Raw genomic sequence first — 21,235 nt, 5'->3', positions numbered from 1 at the left:
TCATATATCAACATAGTGCAAAATGGTATTAAAATTATGTGTAGAAGTCGTTGCTTTGTTATGAGAAAGAATGTCTGGAAAAATGAATTTCATTGATATCATTTGGAGTAACCAATATAAAGGGACCATTTTGGATCAATTCATGCGGTGAGTATCATGTGACAGGATGTGACATCATTCAGACATCTGCAAAGGACCACATGGTCATGAAGCAAAGTAACTAACTCTCTTTTAACTATTTGAAAAATTCACGTTTTCACTTGCTCACTTTCGCATGTCCCGAAACATCAGGTCATTCGGTACAACCGCTATAAAACATGGAAAATGTAATATTTTAAAAACTTGTACTATTTATAAAATGTTTGATTGTCCTTTTGCTATCTAGCTAGCAAGCTAACTAGCTAGCTAGCTAGATATCAGCCTGTTAGCATTGTTTGAAAATATCATCATTCGGTATAACCAAAAGTGTCATTCGGTAAAATCAAAATTTTGGTTAAAGCGAATGACATTTTTGGTGACAAATTTTGTCCATATTGTAAAAAAAAAAAATGACAAAAGCAGTGATAACTGATTATAAAAACCAGATAATCTCATTGTTAACACTTAATATTACGTCAAAATTAATTATATCTCCATTCTGTTTTGTTTTTTTTACACTTTTAAAAACCTTATCAATGACCCGTCAATGACCCACATACAGGTATCGATACTCTTTATCGGCATGTACTAAAAAAAAAAAAGTATTGTATCGGACTCGTTCTGAAAAAAGTGGCATCGGGGTAACCCTATCAAAAACATAAAAAAAATAATAAAAAAAATCATACAGACCTCAAGCTTTTGAGTGTAGGTGTAGCTCTCAGATCATTTTTGTTCTTTTGTTCAACATTTTTAGGTGAACTGCCCCTTTAAATCCCGGCCCTCCAGCACATTTGAACATCTAAGCAGGATTTTCCAATATTACACACTATAACTCATAAAGACAAACCCAAACCCTCTGCATCAGCTCAAGAGAAGCTCCTCTCAGCAGACCTGAGTTCAGCCTCACTGCTTTCTGTCCTGAAAGCCCTGACCTCAGGTCGGCCCCCCGAGAGCTACACGCAAGCCGGACCCAGTGCAGGGGGCCCGAGACTGACGTTAACGTTTTATGGTGCGGCTGCATGATCTGAGTGTCTTCCCTCATAATGGTGCTAGTGAACAGGACAGAGAGTAGACGAGGCTGAATTATTCACCCCTGCCATTACACACATGTGCCCCACAAAAGCACCTTCCTCCATTATTTAAAGCCGGCAAGTATAAGCACTCGCTTTTATACCGAGCAGAGAAGAATCCAGCGCACTGGAGTGGGTGTTAGTGAGGAACAGACAAGCCATCAGAGAAAGAAGGTTAAATTTAGGCAGGGAAGAGGATTGAAGCCTCCAAAACCTAATTTACTCTTTTCCCACGTCAGTCAACAAGGATAAAACACGTCTACGGTGTTTAGAAAGAAGCAGAATGCTTGCTGAGCTAAGTGTGTGCAGGTTCAGCATGCACATGACAGCTGGATTGTCATGAAGACAGTAAAAACTGGTTTCATTTTCATTATTAAAACTGTTTCCATTTGATTTTTTATGGGTATGAGCCTTATTGGAACATTCTTGGTGGTTTTGCAATTTTGGAAGAGGAATTTACTGAAATTGAATTCAAAGAAATTCAACAAAACATTCATTCTGCTCTATCTATCTATCTATCTGTGCATCCGTCTATGTCCATCTATCCATCCATCCATCTTGTCTGTCCGTCCATCCGTCCGTCCGTCCATCCATTCATCTATCCATCCATCTGTCTATGTCTATCCATCCATCCATCCGTCCATCCATCCATCCATCCATCCACATCTATCCATCCACATCTATCCATCCATCCATCTGTCCATCCGTCCGTCCATCCATATATCATCCATCTGTCTACGTCTATCCATCCATCCATCTGTCCGTCCATCCATCCATCCATCCATCCATCCGTCTACATCTATCCATCCATCCATCTATCCATCTGTCTGTCCATCCATCCATCCATCCATCCATCCATCCATCCATCTATCCATTCATCCATCCGTCTGTCTATCCATCCATCCATCCATCCATCCATCCATCCATCCGTCCCGTCTTGTCCTGTCCTGTCCCGTCCCGTCCTGTCCGTCCATCCATCCATCCATCCATCCATCCATCCATCCATCCATCCATCCATCCATCCATCCATGCATGCATTCATCCATCCGTCTGTCTACATCTATCCATCCATCCATCCATCTCTGTCTTTGTCTACGTTCATCCATCCATCCATCCGTCTGTCTCTTTTTGTAGTTAAAAAATTATAGTTATATGAATTTCTTTGTAGTTAAATTTATTTCTACTTAATGTTTTCAGATTCAAATTGCTACCTCAGTTCAAATTCAGGAATTGATTTGGAATATAAAGCAGTGGTTATTAGTGCGTTTACTAAAACTATTAAAAATAGTTCTCATTATTTGAAATAAAGCTGAAAAAATAAAGTATAAATATTAGATGAATAATAAAAAACTTAATAAATGTTGCCTCAGCAGCTAACTCACATAAAATAAGGTGGAAGACCTAAAATTACTAAAACCAAAACTGAAATAACAGTAAATTAAAGCTATATAGAAATGTTTAAATGACAATAAAGTGACAAAAGCGCATAACAAAATTACTAAAAGAAACTAAAATTAAAATGAATGGTAACGCTATACAATAAAGTTTCATTTGTTATCATTAGTTAACTAATTAGTTATAATAACATGAACTAACCAGCATTTATTATTCTTAGTTAATGTTAATCTGAACATTTACTAATACATTATTAAGATCAAAAGTTGTATCTGTTATCATTAGTTAATGCACTGTGAACTAACATGAACATAAACATTTTTAATAACTAACATTATCAAAGGTTAATAAATGCTGTAAGAATATATTACTCATTGTTAGTTCATGTTAGTTAATGTATTAACTACTGTTAACAAATGAACCTTATTGTAAAGTGTTACTGATGCTGTTTCTCCCACAACTTCACAAATCGTGATATGGTGAAACCCATGAAGTGGGAGAAAGAGTTTGTGAGTGGGCAGGTCACTGACGAGTTTATTAATCCCCACTTCCTTAATTAAAGAGAAACGTTCAATGGACAGCAATGAAGCATGCGGTGACTCATCAGAACAAACACACACACACACACACACACACACACACACACACACACACACACACACACACACACACACACACACACACACACACGTAAACAAACACATTCTTACTCACACTAACTTGAGGCCCAGCACAAACACTGTGGGAAAGTTTCTCTTTCAGCTTCAAATTTCAGATATGTAAAGATGCATGAATCTGTTTATATAGAGTTACAGTGACCCCAGAAAATATCTGGGCACTTAAGAGTCTGAATGTCATTGAATTGTCTCAAATGCTGCAGGATCTTTCTCTTCTCTAACGTCACTTTTTCATTTTTTAAGTTTTAAACCTATTATGCCCCTTTTCACAAGATGTCATATAAAGTCTCTGGTGTCCCCAGAATTGCGAGTTATAAAGTCAGAATTGTGTTATGAAGTCAGAATTGTGAGTTGTGAAGTCAGAATTAAATGACAAAGTCAGAATTGTGTGATAAAAACACTTTATATCACGCAATTCTGACTTTATAACATGAAATTGCGAGTTTAAATCTTGCAATTCTGAGAAAAAGTCAGAATTGTGAGATAATTTTTTTTTTTTTTGAGATATTACATTTTTTATTTTTTTATTTAGTGGTGGAAACAAGCTTCCATAGTTCAATAACAGTGTCAATGTTGCAAAATTCATCAATTTCTAAACAAATTCAATTCAGCTAATGCAGCTCTATAAATTTTCTTTAAAAAGAAAATATCTCCCTTTGCAGATGTTGTTTATGCTCAAACAGCAACACACTAACTAAAGTTAAAAAAGTGAAATCATAATCAACCACCCTTTTAATGTCTTCAAATTAACTGAATCTCAACTACACAATAAGCTTACAAAATCTTTAACACATTTTTAATAATATTTAAATAGAGGGTGAATATGACAATTTCCAAGGCCGGACATCACTTTCAGCCACTACTATTGTTTTAGCATTTCAAACAGGTCAAAGATCTATTTATTAAAAAATTCTTTCAAAAATGCCACTTACTTTGATATTTTCCATCTAATGTAATGGCATTCTGACATTTACAAGTGTGACTTCAGTGTCCAAACCCTTTTTACAGGCCTATAAAGCTTAAAACACACACAAAAGCAGCTCTCTTACAAAGTATCATGACAGGTAACGTCACAATCCATTAATCTTAACACACACAAACTCATGTTCACCGTCCCTTTGACAGCAATTCCTTTTTACTGCCAATCACATGTGTTACAGTGGCTCTTAATGAGTCCAGAGCAGATAAAACCTCACTGCCAAATGCTCAAAGTCAACATGAAACATTCACAACACATTTTACTTTCATAATGTGACACATTTCTGAGTGAAACAATGGAGAAACAGATTAAGACTTGATTTTATCCATCAGCAATTGATGTGGGTGTTACATATCGGAATTATTACATTCTGATGAACGATTTCAAAGACAAACACTTTTTGTTTTTAGAATAACATGCACTGCAATGATTCATTCAAAATAATTAGGGTCAATTTTGACTTCAAGATCGCAGAAAGCTCCATATTCCATTACATTTAGACAGAGACGGACTCAACGCAAGCTGTCAATGTTTTTTCTGATCAAAAACAATCATTTTCTGTGTGTGAAGAGATGAACTCAATCCCAAATCCATTTGAAAGGTCAGTATGTCAGAGTATTTGGAGCACGTGGTTGATTCATTTGTGTGTTTATCTGTGAAATTATGGTGGAGGATTTGAGGTCAGTTCAAAAAGTTTTCATTTTTTTTAGATGCATTAACTCTTTTTGCATTCACACACACACACACACACACACACACACACACACGTTTAAATAGAGCACTAAAGCGTAAAGATGAATTTTGTCCAGATGAAACTCTCTTGTTGTTTATTTTGTCTGCATGTAAAATGACTACTACAGCAATACGCATACGTACTTCCGTAATTATATTATATAATTCACACATATTTATGAAACAATTTCAATTTCAGCTGTAAAGCAGCTCAACGGAAAACAATAGTGTCATCATTCAGCTGAATTCAGTTTAATATGGAAGCTTGTTTCCGCCATGAAATAAAAAATAAAAAAGGTAACTTTGTGATTTTTTATCTCACATTTCTGACTTTTTTCTTAGAATTGAGAGATATAAACACAATTGCGAGTTATGAAGCCAGAATTGTGTAATAAAAACTCGCAATTGCCAGTTTATCTCACAATTCTGACATTTTTTCTCGCAATTCTGACCTTTTTTCTCAGAATTGTGTTATGAAGTCAGAATTGCGAGTGATGAAGTCAGAATTGTGTGTTATGAAGTCAAAATTGCGAGTGATGAAGTCAGAATTGCGAGTTATGAAGTCAGAACTGCGAGTTATGAAGTCAGAATTGTGTTATGAAGTCAGAATTGCGAGTTATGAAGTCAGAATTGTGAGTTATGAAGTCAGAACTGCAAGTTATGAAGTCAGAATTGTGAGTTATAAAGTCAGAATTGCGAGTTATGAAGTCAGAACTGCGAAGTTATAAAGTCAGAATTGCGAAGTTATAAAGTCAGAATTGTGTTATGAAGTCATAATTGTGAGTTATAAAGTCAGAATTGTGAGTTATGAAGTCAGAATTAAATGACAAAGTCAGAATTGTGTGATAAAAACACTTTATATCACGCAATTCTGACTTTATAACACGCAATTGCGAGTTTAAATCTTGCAATTCTGAGAAAAAGTCAGAATTGTGAGATAATTTTTTTTTTTTGAGATATTACATTTTTTTATTTTTTTATTTAGTGGTGGAAACAAGCTTCCATAGTTCAATAACAGTGTCAATGTTGCAAAAACAAATTCAATTCAGCTAATGCAGCTCTATAATAGACAATAGTGACATTATTCAGCTCAATTTAGATTCAATTCAATCCAATTATGTTGCAAAGTTCATCAGTTATGAAATGAAACAAGGTCAAGTACAGATGTATGTGAATGCAAACACTCATGCATTATTGCATTAAATAATGTGTCAGACCATAATTCATAATGCAGCGTAAGGAAGTGTTGTTGTATACTTGTGTAAAAGAGGATAAAAATGCACACACATCCAGTACTTTATGAACAAGTGACAGATGAAAAGCATAAAAATACATTAAAGAGAAAGATCTGCACACTGTTACATTATTCCTATTTATTGATTAAAAATAGCATCTGAGATCAGGCAACATTTCTATTTTTAATCCACAACTGGAATTAATGTAATAACGTGCGAATCTCTTTCTTTCAAATAGAGTCGTCAGTCACATGGCTTTTACATTCAGGTGACAGACTAAAAAAACCTGGCAGAAGAACCGAGGAGAGACGAATGGGAACGTTAACGGTTAGCTCTCTCCAGGCATTATATGATAAATGTGTTGAAAAACATGTGGAAGGAAAAGGGTTAAAAATACACACGTTCAACTGGTCACGCTAAATAACCAGTGTGGATTGTACTGTATCTTATTCCTATTTATGACTTTATCAGGCGTCTAAATTTAGCCGCTCGTGTAAATGTGGCCGATGCATGTCTCTTTGATACACATGTGAGATTGGAACGCCGCCCACACAATCCAGATTCGCTAGATCTAAGGAGCAAGAAAGAGAGAGAGAAAGAGAGAGAGAGGAGATGTGCTGTCTGCCGCAGAGAGTTTCCTCACTGGCAGTTCAGTTCAGTGACTGAATTTCAACGGTCCTGCTGTGGAAGGACACAAGTTCAGACAGAATCCAGCTCAGCGGCATGCAGAAAGGTGATATGGATCTATAAAATCACAGCTCTAAGGTAAAAAACGAAAGAAAGCCTTTACGAGAGTTGCCGGGGTGAAGACATAAAGCTGGTTTCCTTCTTGTTTCCATTTGTGTTGTTAACACTGTCTCTTATTACTGCCAGGTCAATTTACACACACACACACACACACACACACACACACACACACACACACACACACACACACACACAGAATTCAGTTGTGCTTTAACAGATAACAACAATTAGACAACAATACACTGCACTTTACTAATGAGGCGTACAAACAGCGTGACAAGTTAAAAGTAATGACTATAATGACAGCAGAAGCGCTCTGTCACTGTCACAAGGATTTATCGCCCGTTTTATCAACTGACTGGTGAAAATTATAAGTCTAGTTGCTTTAACAGGGTTGTGCGAATTTTAAAATTTAACAATTGGCTCCTTTTCAATTTATGGGTGTGAATTTGAATTGAATCAGTTAATTCCTCTATTAAGGTTTTAATAGAGGAATTAACTGAACTGCAATTCAAAGAAATCTCATGTAAGTGATGCATTGTGGGAAAATTAAGTGTTCTTCCACCTTGATGCACAAGAGATACTCTATTAAATATCCATCCATCCATCCATCCATCCATCTATCGTTCTATCTATTGTTCTATTTGTCCATCTATCATGCATCTATCTATCTATATATATATATATATATATCCATCCATGCATCCATCCATCATCTATTCATCCATCATCCATCCATCGTTCTATCGTTCTATCTATTGTTCTATCTATTTGTCCATCTATCATGCATCTATCTATCTATATATATATATCCATCCATCCATCCATCCATCCATCATCTATTCATCCATCATCCATCCATCCATCCATTCATCCATCATCCATCAATCATTCATTATCCATCTATCTATCAATCATCTATTCATCCATCTATCCACCCATCCACCATCCATCCATCCATCCATCCATCCATCCATCCATCTATTCATCCATCATCTATTCATCCATCATCTATTCATCCATCATTTATCCATCCATCCATCAAATCCATCCATCCTATCTATCTATCTATCTATCTATCTATCTATCTATCTATCCTATCTATCTATCTATCTATCTATCTATCTATCTATCTATCTATCTATCTATCTATCTATCTATCTATCTATCTATCTATCTATCTAGTCTCTGTCTCTGTCTCTGTCTGTCTGAGCTGAACTACTTTCCTTGGTCCCCTTAATAGTAACTCATGTTTTGTAGAAGTGACAGGAAGATTGCGGTCCTTCTCAAGGTCAGATTGGGTTTATTTTTAGGTCAGTACTCACCAAGGTGAGGATGCTAAAAAAGAAGTCATTTGTAGACACAGTGCTGAAAGGGGGAGTAACTAAATATTTCAAAACCCAACAGCTACTGAAACAAGACCTAAACCACTCGTAAGAAGAGACTAGAACCCTTTGGCTTGGATTCATTAATAACGTGATCCTTTTTTTAAATTTTATTCCAAAGACATCAGAGATTGTATTTTTTGCATTTCAATCCCTCCCCAAACACCGTCGGACAAACTGCCTTAGATGATAATTACACAGTAATAGTACAAATGATAATAAAAAAAATAATTATAATACAGCAAAATTAAAATGGATAATAAAACGCAATAGTTAAATGACAATGTTAATATATAAATATTAAAAATAATAATAATAATAAATAGATAGTTGGATACCACAATCAAAGGTGTAACAGTGATGCAACAATAAGCAACATAAACCCTGCATATTTACATATGTAAAGATACCAAGCATCAAACACCACAAGACCATCATATAGAGAGGTGTGTGAAAAAGAAATAGTATCAATGTAAATCCCGTCACTCCCCAGGAAGTACATTTATGGCTGAGAAATATGATAGTAAAGGTTGCCAGACATAAGAGAATTTATGAGAACCTCTAATTGAATATTTAATTTTTTCCAAGTGTAGGTATAACATCAAATCCTGAAGCCATTGCGATGCGATTTCCAATGTAATAAAACCCGTCTGCGAGCCAATAAGGATGCAAAGGCAAGAATGTTTAGTTGTCTTTGAGTCAGACTTGATTCATCACCTGGAGCACCAAAAATAGCAAATTCAGCACATGGCTTCAGTTGTACTTCACATACTTTAGAAAGTGTATCAAATATGTTTGCCCAGTAAATAGTAAGTTTAGGGCACGTCCAAACATATGAGTCAGATCTGCTTCCCCATTGTGACATCTTATACAGGTCTTGTCGAAAGTAGGTTTAAAAGAAGCAATCCGCGTTGTGCTTAGGTGAACACGGTGCAAAACCTTGAACTGTATTAAATTCAGTCGGGCACAGGAGGTACTACCATTCACTCTACGTAGGGCACTGCTCCAAAATTCCTCTGAAAATACTATTCCAAGCTCTTTCTCCCAACCACTTTCAATCTTATCTCCTACACTTTTTAAAGACATAAAAATAAAAATGAAATAAAAAACCTTGTAGATGGAGGGGAGCTTCAAACAAAGAGTCTGCAGGAAACTTGGATGGATTGTATGGAAATTATGGGCTTTGAGCATTCACAAAATGACGAATCTGAAAATAATGAAAAAGGTCAGCTTGATTAAGATTGAATTTGGAACACAGATCATTAAAACTAGCAAAAAGAACATCAATATAAAGATCACTAAACTGGGCAATGCCCTTATCTTGCCATTGTTTAAATGCAGAGTCTAGTTTGGCAGGGAGGAATTCATGATTATTGCATATTGGGCTCTGAGACAGAAGTGCTTGTCTTAACTGCAAGTGTTGGCATAACTGAGTCCATATTTTAAGAGTAGAATGAACAACCGGATTCAATGTATATTGTGCTATTTCAATAGGTAAGCTAGATGTTACTAGGGCTTGTAAAGAGGTTGCTGTGCAGGATTTAGATTCTGTTTCACACCAATCATTAGTGCATCCAAAAGACTATTTTTTGAACTTGAGCCACCCAATAATAATATAAAAAAATTAGGGAGAGCTAACCCTCCATCACTCCTATTTTTCTGGAGAAAATCTTTTCGAATCCTAGGGGTTTTCCCATCCCATATAAAACTGGAAATAGATTTGTCTAATCTATTGAAAAAGGCTTTGGATAAAAAGATGGGAAGGCACTGAAATAGATATAAGAATCTCGGAAGAACTGTCATTTTAACACAGTTCACCCTGCCAACTAGGGTTAGATGAAGGATCCTCCATTTTTGATGATCAGATTTGAGTTTAATCAAAAGAGGAGAAAAATTATTTTCATATAGTCCTTTAAAGGTGCAATATTGATACCCAGATATTTAAACCCAGATCTTGCCAAGCGAAAGGGGAGCACAGAGTCGGGCATTTGACTAGCAAGTGTGTTAACATGCATGCATTTACTTTTAGAAATATTCAATTTGTAGCCCGAAAAAGATCCAAAATTGTGCAAGATTTTGATAATATCATTGATACACGATAAAGGATCTGAAATGTAAAGAAGCAAGTCATCAGCATATAATGAGAGCTTATGTTCAACACCCCACCTGTTTATGCCATGAAATGAAGGTATGGATTTTAACATCAGAGATAGTGGTTCGATTGCGATTGTAAACAAAAGGGGGCTTAATAGGCATCCCTGCCGAGTACCCCTTGATAAAGAAAAATTTTTGGATCGCCATTTATTAGTAACCACTGAGGCAACTGGAGAAGTATAGAGAAAACGGATCCACTCTATAAATCTGGGGCCGAATCCAAACCTATCCATAGCAAAAAAGGATAGTCCCATTCTACCCAATCGAATGCCTTTTCGGCATCTAACGATGCTACAATTTTAGGGGTGTCCTGGGATGGAGGGGTGTAAAGAACATTTAAGAGGCGACGGATGTTAGAGAAAATATGCAGACCTTTTATAAAACCGGCCTGATTAGCTGAAATGATATTGACTAAGGGAGACTCTAATCGGAGAGCTAGTAATTTTGCTAAAATTTTGATATCTGCATTTAGCAAAGAAATTGGTCGATATGAGCTACACTGTGTTGGATCTTTCTCAGGCTTCAATAACAGTGTAATCAATGCTTCAGTAAGGGACTTTGGTAGAGTTCCTTGAGACAGAGAATGTTCAAACATATTGAGCAGGAGTGGAGTTAATTTAGTAGAAAACTTCTTATAGAATTCAATTGGGAAGCCATTGGGTCCCGGGGCCTTGCCACTTTGCAAGGCTGTTAAGGCCGCAGATATTTCTTGCAGCTGGAGGGGATGATCTAAGTCTTTTTTATTTTCTGATGAAATACCAATTTAGACTGATCTTTAGGGGATTCTGATTTATCAAGGCTAGAATAAAAGTTCATAAAAATGTTATTAATTGTAAGGGGATCAATAATTAAGTCCCCAGCATCATCTGCAATTTTGGAAATATGTTGTGCTGATGACCTGGATTTAAGTTGATGGGCTAAGAGTCGACCAGCCTTATCACCGTGTTCATAGAAAAAACCCCGTGACCGAAGAATAAGCTGTTCTGCTTGGCTTGATGAGATTAAATTATTGGGTCTGAAGATCAATCCTTTCTTTATAAAGTTCTGGTGTAGGAGAAGAAGAGTACTGACTGTCAATTTTGGATATTGTCTCAATTAGTTGTTGTCTTTTCCTTTCCCGCTCTCTGTTAATAAAAGCAGTATAAGATATAATGTCCCCCCTGAGCACTACTTTTAACGTCTCCCAAAGGAGAGTGGGGGAGACTTGATCTGTTGAGTTGAGTTGAAATGATTCGCGATGAGTTTAATCGCCATATGTAGTTTGTAAAATTAGATGGAAAGGAGAGATCGAGCAGTAAGGGAGCATGATCAGATTCTATGATAGCGGAGTATTCCACTCCTTTTTTGCCATTTGCCATTTTAGAAGAGACCTGTGGTTTCGGGTTGGAGCGGTCCAGATTTGGGTCCATTACACAGTTTAGATCACTGCCTAAAATCAGGTAGTGTGAATTAAAGCTGGGTAAAGCCGCAATCAGCTCATTAACGAAATTCTTATCATCCCAATTGGGGCCATAAACATTCACAAGCAAGACCTGGGTATGAAATAGTTTTCCAGACACCATGATATAACGACCCTGAGGGTCAGCAATAACATTAGAGGCAGAAAACTGATTTTTTTTTTTTTTGTGTATTATTATAGCTGTTCCTCCTGCCTTAGCATTAAATATGGAATGGAAAATGTGTCCCACCCATGGTTTCTGCAACCTAAATAAGAAGAAGAAAAGTTTGGGGGAGGTCACTTATAGTCTGTCTTCCGATGTTTTTTAACAGTACAATCCCGAGCAAAGACGTAAACCGTCATGATTGGTCCATTCACTGGTGTTTTTATTAACAGTGTCCTCTCAAACAACAAGATCCATCATAGTAAAGAAAAAACTTCAACAGTAGTAGACGTGTGCGTACCTTTAAATCAGTCATTTAGAAAGTAACAGCATGTAGTTAGCAAAAATTACTCCCCGGCAGCAGTAGTCACGTTGATCCGCTGTTTGAAAAAGGTTTCGCCTTCAGGTGCTAAATCGAAAGTGAACGTTTCCCCATCGTGTGTGAATCACAAGCAGGCAGGGTAGAGAAAACTGAAATGGATCCCTTTCTGATAGAGCATTGTTTTAATGTTCTTGAAGTCGGCGCGCTTCTTAGAAAGTGCCGCACTTAGGTCGGGGTAAAATCTGAGCGTTTTCCCTCGGTACTGCAGTTAGTGTTGCCTGGCCCAGCGCAAAGCTCGTTCCTTCTCCTGGAATCGATGAAAGCAGACGATAATGGGTCTTGGAGGCTGACCATCTCTGGGTTTGGGCGCCAATGCGCGGTGTGCTCTAACAACTCTTCGTTGGTTGCTTTTAACGCAGCGATGTCTGCCTCCGCTTTAGCAAGGGCCTCTAAGTTTTCCCCAGCCGTTGTTTCCACACTTGTGAGACGCTTTCCAAATGCATCCACAGTTTCTTGAAACGATTCTATGGAAAGCTGAATTGGTGCCAGGGAAGACTTGATTAATGCACTCATGTCCTCTTTGAGATATTCGCACTGTTTTTCCAGCTCCATAGTCAGCATACTCATAGAGAATTCCTCGTTAGCCTCCAAAGTGGCCGCTGCCATTTTAGCTAACTTGCTGCTTATCGAAGTTTTCTTTGGATCCTGATCGGTTTTCATTTTAGAGTTAGGCATTTTGCCGCCGCACTTCTATTATAGCTCCGTAGTGAGTGTCTGACCTGTTATAGATTATGATTACTGATATTTAATTTGAAGTTGTCGGGAGGCTCACACACACGCGTCCTCTGTCTACATCGCTCAAACCGGAAGCCCTAATCACGTGATCCTTAATTACAGCATGTCAAATCTCTTAACTAATGACAAATTTCCATTTGGCTCCAGTAGGTTAGTTTTCCATGTACTGCATAATTTTAACAAATCAAACCATCGATGGAACCAGTGTTGTTATTGTTAACTGAAACTAAAACTGTTAAAAAGCATTTTTGATCATAGAAATAAAGCTGAAAAAAATGTATTATAAATATATTACAAAACAGCTCTCCATGGTGTCCGGGTGTCAAACTATGACCCCACCCTACATCTTGGAGTTGTTGTATGCTTGTCAGGTTCCTAAAACCTCCACAGTGTTGCTATGCCAACCAAAGCTCCTCTCAACCCCAGAGAAGGGGACAGGTCTGGTCACATGACCCTGCTGTCATTGGGGAAGATGGAGCAGATGTGGATGAGGCCCTGCGTCGTTGGATGATTAGTCAAGCACAGGCACACAAGGCTGAAGTAACAACACGGACTGATGTCAAAGGTCAACACTTTCAACTCTGATCACAGATAGACATTTATCTTTACATTGTTGATGATATAGATACTTCAACGGCCTGTAAGTGAGAGTCTCAGAGGTGACTGGCAAGATAGAGATACGAAAGGAAATCACTTTTCAACAACGTGAAATCCCACAGCTGCACAGAGGGAAGAGCAACAGCAACGAGAGAGAGATTTCTGAAAGGTCAGATGACACACGCAGACTGTGATATCTCTCTCCTCTTTCTTTTTACCTTCCTGTCTTCATTTCCCTCAACACACGGGCTTTTGGAGATACAGAGAAAGAGTAGAAGTGGAAATGGTATATTTGTTACCAAGACAAATATTGGCGAGCTTCCTGTTCAAATGTCATCCCTGTGTAGAGGGGGTCACAAAAGTAATCTGACGCATGACAGGCGTGACGATTGCGTGTTCGTGTATGTGTCTGCTGGCTTGTATTTACTTAACTGACAATGTGTGGTGACACAAACTAAAGGTTTCGAGGGTGTTGGATATCCATGCCGACACGGTAATCACATTGAAAGCGTATGACAATACACCAGTGGTGCTGTATCCTAGTGGTTATAAGGTGCAAGCTGCATGCGAACTATCGCCACTGTGCCACTGAGCAGGATACTTTAACCTGAGCTAACTCCAAGGGGGCTGTCCTAGTAAAGTGCACTGATAAAAACATCTGACAAATGGCCGAGCAGTACAGAACAATGCAGGGAAATACCCCGGTAGCACTGTTTGCCCTGCAAACCAGCAAACATCTGGCTTGGTAAGCAAAAGGTTGTATGTCCGAGACCCACAAGGCTCGATCTGTGAACTATCACCATTGTGCCCTTGTGCAAGACTCTTAACCTCAGGTTACACCATAGGGACTGAACATGTAATAAATGTACTGAAAAAAGCATCTGATAAATGAGATGGTTCTGAACAATGCAGACCAATACACCAGCAGCCTTGTTTCCCTTGAAATACCTGGCCTGGTAACCAAACGGTTGTATGTTCAAACCCGACAATCTGCTATAGTATGTATCCTGAGGTTACTTCATGGGGATTGTCCTTGCAATAAGTAAACACATATAGGGACTGAATGTCATCATTTTAAGAATCAGCCACTGAAAAAAAAAAAACATATCGGTTTATCTGAATACTTAAAGCATGTCCTACTTATGTCCCTGAATAAAAGAGTGTGATAAATTAACATACAAGCCAATGCCCCAGTAGCCCTGACTACCCTTGTAAATTTCCTTTGGACTAGTAGTTAAATATCTGGCATGATTAACCAATAGCTTGTAGGTTCAAGCCCACCAAGGTTTGATGCATTGTGCAACTGAGCAGAATAAACATCCTCAGGTTACTCCCGTGGGACATTCCCTGTAATAAATGTACAGATAAAAGCAAGGCTGTAATTACATTTGGGGACCAAATACAATAATTTATGAATCAATATCTTTGACCACTAATCTGAATCAGGCAAGCGGTTTCAGCACCGCGGACAGCGTTCATCGAGCGGCTGCTGTGCTTCAGCACCGCGGACAGCGTTCATCGAGCTGCCGCTATATTTCAGAACCATGGACAGCGCCGCCGCTGTTGGTTTCCCCGCTCTACAGTAGTGAGGAGGGGGGAGGTGAAGCGGGGTTTCCCTCAGTGCTGGATGGAGCTCCTCTCTCTCTCTCTCTCTCTCTCTCTCCATCCCTGCACATTACCACCTTCAGCAGCGGATTTCCATGAGAGGGTTATCACATCACACGAAAATCCGTGGCCTTCACGTTTTTCCCCTCTCCCTAAAGCTGTATTATCCTGCCAATTCGGGAGATTTCACGCACAAAATGCAATCGTTCAGTAACTCGGTGGCTGCATTTGATTTTCATCCATTTTTAACACAGGAAGGAGATTAATCGCATATTATAGTACCTTTGCTAGAACATTTCAGTCGTCATAGACTAGCATCACTGAAAAAAACGAATGGAAATCACCGGCGAATGCATGTTTGCATTAACGAGACTGTCATGCAGAGAGGAAACCAGCATTCTGCCCACGATTCACAGCCATCCTCACTAATATCAGCCCACTGCATCCACTGTCCCTGACAGTAAATCACATCTTTATCACCGATGCCTATATGGCCAGGTACGAATAATACATCATTCACTGAATTAAACATCCTCATGAAACGCTGTGGCGTGAACATTGAGCTCTATTTAAAGGTTTAACAAGCGAAAATGAAGAATTCAGCAGATAAAACTACATTCTCCTGTGAAATTTCATAATATCACAGATACAGATTAAACAGAAGCGGGGCTGCTTTATCGTGCAGGGGGTTGGCAGATAAATTAATCTCTGGCAAAGAGGGGGAAAAAGGCATTAAATCACCGTTGACCAGCAGAGAAACACACACATACACACACATGCACGCACGCACGCACGCACACACACACACACACATACACACACACACACACACACACACATACTTGGGGAGGAGAGGCACCGCTGGCAAACAGCTGGAAATACCTAGCAGTTCTCCCCCAAAAGAAACCCCACGATGACTTAAAGGATTCTAGCCTTTACCTGTCAAGACGCCGACCCGGATTTGGTGGTCGTGGTTTGTTAAAATCATCCCGTCTGACGCCATATTCAGCACCGCTGTCGCCGCACTGAGAACTCCAGGCAGAGCCGAGAGTCGAGCGCATCGAACTCTGGAGGGGGAATGAGGGAAGCGCGCAGGCGAGAGCAGCAGAGCGAAGATTCAGCGCTCATATCTCACTGGGAAATCAGCAAAAAACAAAGGGTTTTAGAGGTTTACACAATTTCAGAGATTCTGTAAGACACGCTGTAATTATGCAAATGAAGGTAATTTACATTTGGTGTCAGTAAGACTTTTTTTTAAACACTTTTTATTTAGAAGGATTTATTAAATTGATCAAAAGGGACAGTAAAGACATTTAGCCTATAATGTTACAAAAGATTTCTATTAAAAAATATTTTTCCTTCATCAAACAATTCTAAAAAAAAAAAGCAGCACAACGGTTTTCAACATTGATATTGATCCGAAATGTTTCTTGAGCAGCAAATCATCATATCAGAATGATTTCTGAAGGATCATGTGACATTGAAGACTGGAGTAATGATGCTGAAAATTCAGCTTTGATCACAGGAATAAATTACAGTTTACTATATATATTCACATAGAAAACAGTTCTTTTAAATTGTAATAAAATTTCACAGTATTAAGGTATTTTTAATCAAATAAGCCTTTGTGAGAATAAGTAACTTCTTTTATTAAAAAAACAAAACAAAAACAAAAATGTACTGCCCCTAAACTTTTGAACGGTAGTGTATATAAATTTGGTAACACTTTAAAATAAGGTCCTATTAATTCACAATGAACATTACATTTGTTAGTTTTTTTTATTTTTATTTTTTTATTAATCTTTGTTGAAGTTAGTTAATTAAAACACAATTGTTCATTGTTAGTTCATGTCAGCTCAGGTCCATTAAATAATATTAACAGATGCAACTTTTGATTTTAATAATACATTAAGAAATGCTGAACATTAACTAACATTAATAAATGTTAACAAATAGAATCTTGTTGTAAAGTGTTAAATTACTCTGTAAAATTTGAAATTAGTTTTTAAATTACTTTTATTTACTTTTTAATTACTAATTATAATACTATTTATATTCTATTTATATTATTATATTATATTATTAAAATAACATTAGTTAATAACTTACTCTTACTTCAGTGTTTCCCAACCGTTCTGTCTTGTGTACAGCCCCATTAGTAAGGCTCAAATAATTAAGTAAGTTTCAGATGAACACAATCAGAGATATATTTAAAAATATCCTTAGTCCTCCAAGGTTTATAATGGTTGTGAATGGGGGGCTGCGTTTTGAAGCCAAAAATAATGCATCCATCCATTAAAAAAAAGTATGGCTCCAGGGGGTTAATAAAGGCCTTCTGAGGCAAAGCGATGTGTTTTTGTAAGAAAAATATCCATATTTAAAACTTTATAAATTCAAATAACTAGTTTCCAGCGGACGACCGTACGCAGAATGCGCAAGCCGACTTGCGCCAAATGAGTAATCCCTGACGCGACATAGGATGTAGGAGTATCGTAAGCTTAGACGCCTCTCATGGTTCAAATAGGGCTGTTCAACAAACTCAAGCTCCTCTTCTTTTATATCGAAATTCTCAGTAATTTCTCTTTAAAAATTATCGTTTTAGACTTATAATCCATGACTGGTGATTTGTTTTGCTCTATCCTCTGCTCGTTGTGTGTCAGGTCAAAGGATACTCTTCCTCCGGAAATCGACTTGCGCATTCTGCGTACGGTCGTCCACCGGAAGCTAGTTATTTGAATTTATAACATTTTAAATATGGATATTTTTCTTACAAAAACGCATCGATTGTGTTAGTTTGAAAGAAGATAGTCATATACACCTAGGTTGAGGGTGAGTAAATCATGGGATAATTTTCATTTTTGGGTGAACTATCCCTTTAAGAAAATATATAGAGTGGTTAAACTTTTGAAATGTCCAAAAATGCTGACATTACAAATACTGTAAATTTCTTACTGTAAATGTCTTAACCATTTTGATAATGCAACACTGCAATTTCCCCACTCACAGGGGTAAATAAAGGTTCTACTCCATTCTATTTACCATAGCTCAAAACACTTGGCACTTCAGAGAATCCCATGATGTCCTCTTTCAGATACACAAGGATTTAAAACAGTTTTTATGATCTCAGATACAGGGCCGTCGCTAGAGGGGGAAAAGGTAGTGACGACTCTCAGGGACCCGGAAAGTGATTTCAAAGTCGAGTCACCTTTATTTATACAGCGCTTTCAGATCGTTTCAATGCAGCTTTACAGTGATAACAGGAAAATAATGATTCATTGATGCAAACAGAGCAGCTTTAAAAAGAAACCAGTGTCACAGTTCAGCTGAAGTCAGTTCAGTGTTGATTTAGTTCCGTAGATCATCAATTATTAAATTAGTTCAATTCAACTATAAAGCAGTTCTGCAGAAAACAGTGATGTCATCGTCCAGTTCAGTTCAGTTCTCTTCCAATAGTGTCAGTGCAGTCAAATCAATGAAATTGTTGAATATTAAGTGTCCCCAACTAAGCAAACCAGAGGAGCGGGGCCCCAGATACCCTAGCCACAGCCCCACTCAGATATATTAACAAGAAACTCATGTCCGTTACAGTAGAAATGAATCACTGGCTCTCAGGAGTATATGGACGGCATCACTGGATGGTAATGCGGGGGCCCCACACACACACACACACACACACACACACACCTGTAGTCTGGCTGAATGCCACACTAGTAATGCATGTGTGGGCTATTCTACATTAACTCATGAAGAGCTCTATCGATTCCTTTCCTGAACTCACAGAGCATCTCAGAACTATGATGAGTCAATCACTCGGGTCACAACCGAAGTCTGTTTTTTACGTCTGGTATTTTTTAAAGTATTTGCTTTCAAACGCAGGAAGTCGTAAGTCTCTGATTTTGAACCTTTATTCTGCAGATGATAGCAGCCCTGACCTGTTCAAATACAATCACAGCCTGAAGCTGAAGCCACGTTTCTATTTATAGCGCAACGTGACGCTTCTGTGGTGTGTAATTCCTCTTGTTTATTCCCATGGAAAAAAAGAGAGTGCATCTCTTCTTCCTGTGTCAACATTCATTATTCATGAGCATATTTTATGATGGGAACTGGGATGCTGCGTTTACTGACCAACACATGTAGCCACTCATGGTCTAAAGACAAAGTTAGGTGTCAATGCAACACTTTACTGAGAAACTGTGAGAAAACAGCCATTGCTGTGCATTTTCTAAGCAGTTCTAAGTCGTTATTAGCACATTGCATTGATATGTGGTCTTATAAAAAAAAAGGTTCAATGGGATTCTATATATAACCTTAGGGTTCTTGATTCAATTTTGAAAAAAAGGTTTATATAAGGAGAAATGTCTTAAATTAATGCAGAATACTTTTATGTTTAACAAGTTATTTCATTTTTTTCTAGTGATAAAGTATGCTTAAGAGCTGTTTAATTCATAAAATTTAATTATAATAAAAAATTAATTAAACAAAATTAAATAATTTAAACTTAAAGGGTTAGTTCACCCAAAAATGAAAATAATGTCATTAATTACTCACCCTCATGCCGTTCCACACCTGTAAGACCTTCGTTCATCTTCGGAACGCAAATTAAGATATTTTTGTTGAAATCCGATGGCTCAATGAGGCCTCCATAGCCAGCAATGACATTTCCTCTCTCAAGATCTATTAATGTACTAAAAACATATTTAAATTACACTGCTTATTGAACTTCGGAGCGTTATGAATCAGCGTATCGAATCAGCGGTTCGGAGCGCCAAAGTCACGTGATTTCAGCAGTTTGGCGGTTTGACATGCGATCCGAATCATGATTCCACACGCTGATTCATAACGCTCCGAATCTTCCTGAAGCAGTGTTTTGAAATCGGCCATCACTATATAAGTCGTTATTTTGTTTTTCTGGCGCACCAAAAATATTCTCGTCGCTTTATAATATTAATATTGAACCACTGTACTCACATGAACTGATTTAAATATGTTTTTAGTACATTAATGGATCTTGAGAGAGGAAATGTCATTGCTGGCTATGGAGGCCTCACTGAGCCATTGGATTTCAACAAAAATATCTTAATTTGTGTTCCGAAGATGAATGAAGGTCTTACGGGTGTGGAACGGCATGAGGGTGAGTAATAAATGACAGAATTTTCGTTTTTGGGTGAACTAACCCTTTAATCCATAAAATGATCCCATGATGGAACCCCTAAAAGTTTCTATCCACCTTATTCCTACGCCCCATGACGCTTTCCGCGAATTATGGGTGTAACTTCCATTAAGCTGTAAACAATCAGTGAAAGGCTTGCTCTATGAACGCAATAATAAGTTTTTTTTGTTTTTTTTTTTAAACTGGGTACAATGAGATGACATTATTCTACTCAACCTTCAACCATCGAACATTAAAAGACATTTAAAAGTGTAAAAGCATCAACAAGGTAATTGAATAACCATGAATAACCCGAAAAGTGCGATTCTTTCCACAGCAATAACAGATGGGTTAAATATCACTATCTGTATTATGTAACATATGTTGCCTTAATCAAAAATGTTCATTAACTTCAGCATTGCGTGATACTATTTCAAAGTGATTTCCGTCATTTTGACAGACAATAAATTGCATTTACCTGTGAAAACAAACCTAGTAAGAGACGTGAGGATTTGAGGAGAAAAACGAGAGATTCTTCGTGTATTTCAGTGAATTATTAATGGGATATATCGTAAATAAAATCAGGAGAACCAAAGACTTTATACTGTATATAGAAAGACGGTGCACTTGTATTATAATGAATGAATGCAACGC

At 37.6% G+C, this 21,235-nt stretch overlaps 1 protein-coding gene across 8 annotated transcripts in view; it reads right to left on the bottom strand.

Moving 5' to 3' along the window:
* The window catches only part of gphnb (gephyrin b), a 90,662-nt gene extending 74,123 nt beyond the window's left edge, over window positions 1–16,539 (bottom strand). For all 8 annotated transcript variants that reach the window (XR_007926784.1, XM_051874662.1, XM_051874665.1 and 5 more), the window contains exon 1: window positions 16,372–16,539. Coding sequence is in view for 7 of the 8 variants with exons in the window: in XM_051874662.1 (XP_051730622.1) it covers window positions 16,372–16,435 (64 nt within the window). In the remaining variant the exon portion in view is untranslated. The remainder of the gene's footprint in view (window positions 1–16,371) is intronic.
* Window positions 16,540–21,235: the final 4,696 nt, after the last annotated feature.

The sequence above is a fragment of the Ctenopharyngodon idella genome, chromosome 20, assembly GCF_019924925.1.
Source record: "Ctenopharyngodon idella isolate HZGC_01 chromosome 20, HZGC01, whole genome shotgun sequence".
Lineage (NCBI taxonomy): Eukaryota > Metazoa > Chordata > Actinopteri > Cypriniformes > Xenocyprididae > Ctenopharyngodon > Ctenopharyngodon idella.
The sequence above is the reverse complement of the archived record's forward strand: the minus strand, read 5'-3'. Positions and strand labels throughout refer to the sequence as shown.